This window comes from Aplosporella prunicola (genome assembly GCF_010093885.1).
Source record: "Aplosporella prunicola CBS 121167 unplaced genomic scaffold K452scaffold_31, whole genome shotgun sequence".
In the NCBI taxonomy this organism is placed as follows: domain Eukaryota; kingdom Fungi; phylum Ascomycota; class Dothideomycetes; order Botryosphaeriales; family Aplosporellaceae; genus Aplosporella; species Aplosporella prunicola.
In genome coordinates, this window is record NW_022983559.1 from 43,664 (window position 1) to 48,819 (window position 5,156).

At 54.4% G+C, this 5,156-nt stretch overlaps 1 protein-coding gene across 1 annotated transcript; it reads left to right on the forward strand.

Annotated features, from left to right (window-relative positions):
* Positions 1 to 741: 741 nt before the first annotated feature.
* Positions 742 to 1,367, forward strand: K452DRAFT_341252 (uncharacterized protein; the record flags this gene model as incomplete). Its single annotated transcript, XM_033545364.1, has 2 exons — positions 742 to 1,140; positions 1,179 to 1,367. The coding sequence occupies 2 exons, from the start codon at positions 742 to 744 to the stop codon at positions 1,365 to 1,367; spliced, it is 588 nt and encodes a 195-aa protein (XP_033392992.1).
* Between the last annotated feature and the right edge of the window lie 3,789 nt (positions 1,368 to 5,156).

The window sequence follows — 5,156 nt, forward strand, 5'->3', positions numbered from 1 at the left end:
TTTTCCTCCCAGATTGACAAATCACATGTAAACTAGTAGCAAAACTCTTGAATAGTCGTAGCCTGCATATCGCTCAGGGCGATGGGTCAGGGTAAATAAATACAACTCAACTCAACTCAACTCAATCACTCAATCGACTCATAACCAGATTGACAAATCACATGTAAACTAGTAGCAAAACTCTTGAATAGTCGTAGCCTGCATATCGCTCAGGGCGATGGGTCAGGGTAAATGAATACAACTCAACTCAACTCAACTCAAAGCTGCACGTCATAACGTCGAATCGAACGCTAGCCTTCTTTCGGCGCTAGTCAAGCTCCGAGACAATCCTTCACCTCTCACCCGCCCGCTAGAATCTCCACGACACCACTCCACCCCTCTTCGCCCAAAATTTTTTTCCCTTGGTCTCTCCAAGTCACGACCACCAGCCCACAGGGCATCTCTTCCGTTGAGCTCGCGCCAACGATGCTGCAGTCTACAACAAGGTAAGCTATGATGCCGCGTCCGCCTTGACCTCAGCTAACAGAAGTCGGTTGCAGAGCTCAGGCTCTTGTCAGAAAACCCGAGCTTGCTGAATGGACTGATACGTCGGCACCAGATCCGCGAATGCTCGTGTCAAGTCCCTTTGCGGAGGGTTCGGTCGGACATCTAATTAATATTGCGTCTTTTTCGGTAAGCTACAAAGTCGCGTCTGCCTTGACTTCAGCTACTAACAGAAGCCCATAGCAGAGCCCAAGGCTCATGTCAGGAAGCAAGTTTACTAATTCTAGGGCGTCATTCAGAGGCTCCAACAAACAGATGCTTCTGAAACCAGAGAAGCCGGAGGTCTTCTACGAAGACAATGACGACATTCCCGCCGAGGATGATGAAGGGCAGAAGATGTCAAAAAAGACGGGCGACAGCAGCAGAACAAGCTGTCGATTGCAGAGCTCAAAGCTCTGGTCAGAAAACCCGAGCTTGTTGAATGGACTGACACGTCGGCACCATCCGCGAATGCTCGCGTCCATTAAATCTCATCGCAATGTCGTGCCCGCCCCCGGACACTGGTCGCTTGAACGCGAGTATCTCTCGTCGAAGCGCGGTACCGCTCTTGCGGTTAGGGATGGATGGCGTGAGAATCTCCGTATGAACATGGGCCCTGTGTGGCCGGCAACGACATTGTCCTGGCAAAATGGAAGTCTAGCGACAAGGGCTTCTACCCGGCCAAGATTCCGAGCATTACTGGCGCCTCAACCTCATCCATGTACCACATAAAGTTCACTCAGTACTCTGGAACCGAACGCCTTGAGGGCCATGAGTGCCTGGCCGGGGGTGAGCCGCCAAAACTCTACATCCTGGTCGAGGGCGAGACCGAGGACTACGTTTAGGGAACACCAGGTAAGCCAACACGCCCTGTCTCCGTCGACCATGAGTTCCAGACATCTACACTGACTTCTGAACTTTAAGGGTTGCATGTATCGAAATACCGGGACTCTTTGTCCTCTTAATACGTCTCCACCAGCGCGCTTTATAATAAATAATTCTCTCTCCTTCTTGCTATTTTCTATCGTGACCTGTGATAATGCCCGTCGCTATTATGTGTGCTTGCTGATGTTAGAATATTAGGCGTGCTGCTGCATATCATCATAATCTAGGTACGTGATTAGTATGGAGACGTGCTTCCGCCCTCGCAGTTCCTACGTCCACCAATGCCCGTTCGCGTACAAGTCGTTCACGCCGCCACGAATTCCAAGCACGCCGGCTCTAGATGAATACCGCACAGCACAAGGACAGTATCGCAGTATCGCATAAGGTGCTTAGGGTGTTTGTCTATGCCGTCGTCCATGGCTAGTTCTGGAAGGTTGGTATTCGCCTTTGTGCTATAGAGGCCTGTGAAGCTTTAGGCTGCTCTTGTGTATATTCTGCGTTCTAAGTCTTTGCGGGCTGGGTATGGCGTGGCTGTATACCGTTTATGTATATGAGGAGGGAGAGAGATACGAGTATTATTTACCGTAAGGAGCAGACTTAAAGCTAAGAAATCACCTTCGCAAGCGCAATAGCCTTGAAGGTTTAAAGCATCACACAGTAAACCAAGGTCTTATGCAGAAAAAGAAACTTATAGCATTCCCCAAACTAAGTATTAGAATTCGCTCGCATTGCTCATGTCCAAAGTCGTCCAACCATCCCAATATCTGACAAAGAACTCATTCATCCCAAGAACCTTCCCGACCAGGCGCCGTGCTTCCAGATGTTCACTGCGGGGAGAGGCACTTCCTGCGGGGAGAGGCACTTCCTGCGGGGAGAGGGCCTTTCGCCCGCTCTTCTTCTCCTTGCCTTTGCCTTTTTCCTTCTCCCCCCACCGCAGTGCTATAACCCACAGAGCTCTCTCATCCCTTTTTCATCCCCGTCTTTACGTTAGTACAGCCCCAAGTCCGAGTGGTTCGGGGTTCTCAACAACACGTACCTGGGGGGAAATGAAAAGGTGGGGTTAATTGCGGTATCCGCACATCTCCTGCACCCTACGGAGAGCCTTCGTAAGGCCGGAAACCGGCTCTTCGCGCTTAGTCACCGCGCCGGTGAGGAGGTCTGGACGGCCGGGGGGAGGGAGGTGCAGGGTCGAGTAGTCGGGGGCGGGGCTATGTGTCTCTACGTCAGCACACGTCCTTCTACCGGGCACCTTCCTTCACAGAACCCAAAGCGATTACAACGTCCTAGTAGGTTTGGGGTAGGGATTGGTGTTGGAGTTGGGGTTGGAGACAAACATACCGCAGCGTCCCCTTCGCCAAACAGTCCTCAGCCACCCCGACAAACTTAGCCGGCGCGACAGGCATCGCGAGCATGATGCCGCAGGCGAACAGCTCGTGGTTGGTGTGCGGGGCGCGCAGGGGTTGACTCTTGCGGCCGTGGCGTGGCAGGCGGCCGTACGCGCCGCGGCGGTGGTTCGCGCGCGGGGTGAAGGGCGGGGAGACCACGCGGGAGGGCGCGCTGCTTACGGCTTGTTGGTCCGCATCGCGCAGGATCGTAAAGCATAGGGGGGCTTGTGGGGGCGCCATTGTGGGTGCTGAAGAGAGGGTGAGGGTGTTGTTGTGGGAGGGTTTGTGGGCGAGCTTTTGTGGGAGGGTTTGGCAGGCTGGCCTGCTGCCAAGCCGAGATGCTCTCTTTTTTAAATACTTCTCTTTCAGTCTCTCTCTTTCCCCTCCTCCACCACCCACTTCCTCACTCTCCCCTCAACCTCAACCTCAGCCGGCACCTCTCACCGAAGCCTTCAAGTAGGCTTGTTAATGGCCACCGCAGGACCGTCGGGTACGTCTACTTCATTCCCGCTATTTTATTTTCTCGGCTACTGACATCCCCAGGTCGCAAATGGCCTAAAGGGCCAAAAATCCAAGCTGCCCAGCTGTTGCAGCTGTTCCAGGCCCCCCAGGCCGTACAGGCCATTCTTCCCGCTCTTGAGCGGCCCTCCAGGCACCCTTTACAGGCCCGCCCCTCACCCGCCTGTCTACCCCAACAGGGCGGTCGCCATTTCCAACATCGCCGCCGAGATGGCCGTCAACCAGATGCAGGGTTGCCCCATCGGCAACTCTCGTGTCCGTCTGAGCTGGAACTGCTCTGGCCTTGCAGACACCCCTTACAGGCCCGACCCTCCCCCGCCTGTCTACTCCAACATGGACATGCCGCCCAACCCCTACGGCGGATGTGCTGTCTGTCACTGCCGACTGGAACAATGGAAGTGCTTGGTATGTCCTTGTCGCCCAAACATCGTGTTTGTGACTCGCAGCTGACTTGGTTGTTATAGGAATCGGTCAATCAGCGACTTTCTCGTGGTCAAATCTCGAGCACCCGATATTCTTTAGATGGTCACGTTCCCAAACACTGAAGTTCTCTCTTCGATGGTAGGTTCCTTCCTCACTCCAATCCATAAGGACACTTTCGCTGACACTGTTCTAGGACGCCGGTCGGACATGGTTCTGTCAAAACCTCATACAGATTGCCTCCGTACATAGCCAATTCAAGACCCAGTTCGCAAAGCTTGTCAAATGCCGCACGTACTTCGTGATTGCGTTTCATTGGCCCCTTGGCCAGCATCTTTTTGTTCGCAGTCCAGACCGCTTGTAACTCCACACTTGTAAACCTCGTCTCGCGCATCTTTCAAGGTTTGCTCAGCCGTCGCCCACGGAATCTCATCACACAAGCCTTTACAAAATGTTTCGTTTGGAGAGGAGCTGAGTGTGGGCATTTGGCAGATGGAGGGCATGTCCCGCGTAGTGAAATGCGACTTGCAACCATGTAACGAGGCAGTCGCCGGCCGAGCAGATAGTAAAGGATCAACCAAATCGTCAAAACATATGCATCACTGATTCAAATAAGTTATTTGGCTGGTCGGAGTGAGCCTATAGTAGGCGAAATCGAACGTTGCAATCTTCGGTCGCATGTTTGGTAGGTCCATTGCGTCGGGGACGTACAACGTCATGTTGTCACGGCCGAAGCCGCGCCCGAAGCCACCCAAACACCCAAGAATTTCGACAACCACAGCCACGACGGCCTCCATAGACCCCAATGGATAGAATTGTGCAATCTACTAGTCCAGAATCGTGCGTTGTGACAGTCGCCTCCTACAGCCTTCACCGTAGGTCTCTCCCATCAACTCGCAGCGCCCTCAAAACACCACCACCTCACCAGCCACCCCATCGACAGCCTCTCAAGCAAACCCACAGCCTCAGCGCGCCCCAGGCAGCTGTAACGCATCTTCTCTCAAGTGCTAATGCCCCCAATGCTTCAAGAAAATGCACGACACCAAGCCGCGCAGTCACTGACCGAGCACCCCTTCACGAACACCCGCCCGCACCCCCAGCACCGCGCAGGTACTTACGGCGTGCCATTCCCCTTCACTCCTCTCTTCACCTCCCCTCCGCCGCCGCTAGAGCGCGCACAGCACAGCCGCAGTTACGCACGCACTCACCCCCCGCACCCGATCAGGTGTAGTGCCAGCGGCCCGCTGGCGCAGCAACACAACACAGCACAGTCACGTCCCGCTGGCGCAGCAACACAACACAGCACAGTCACGTCCCGCTGCCGCAGCGCCTCCTCACCATCGTAGTAGGTTCCAGCGCCTTCCACAGTGTCGTCATCCGCACCCGAAACTGCGCACACGGACCACCTGCCCAGGTATATAAGTC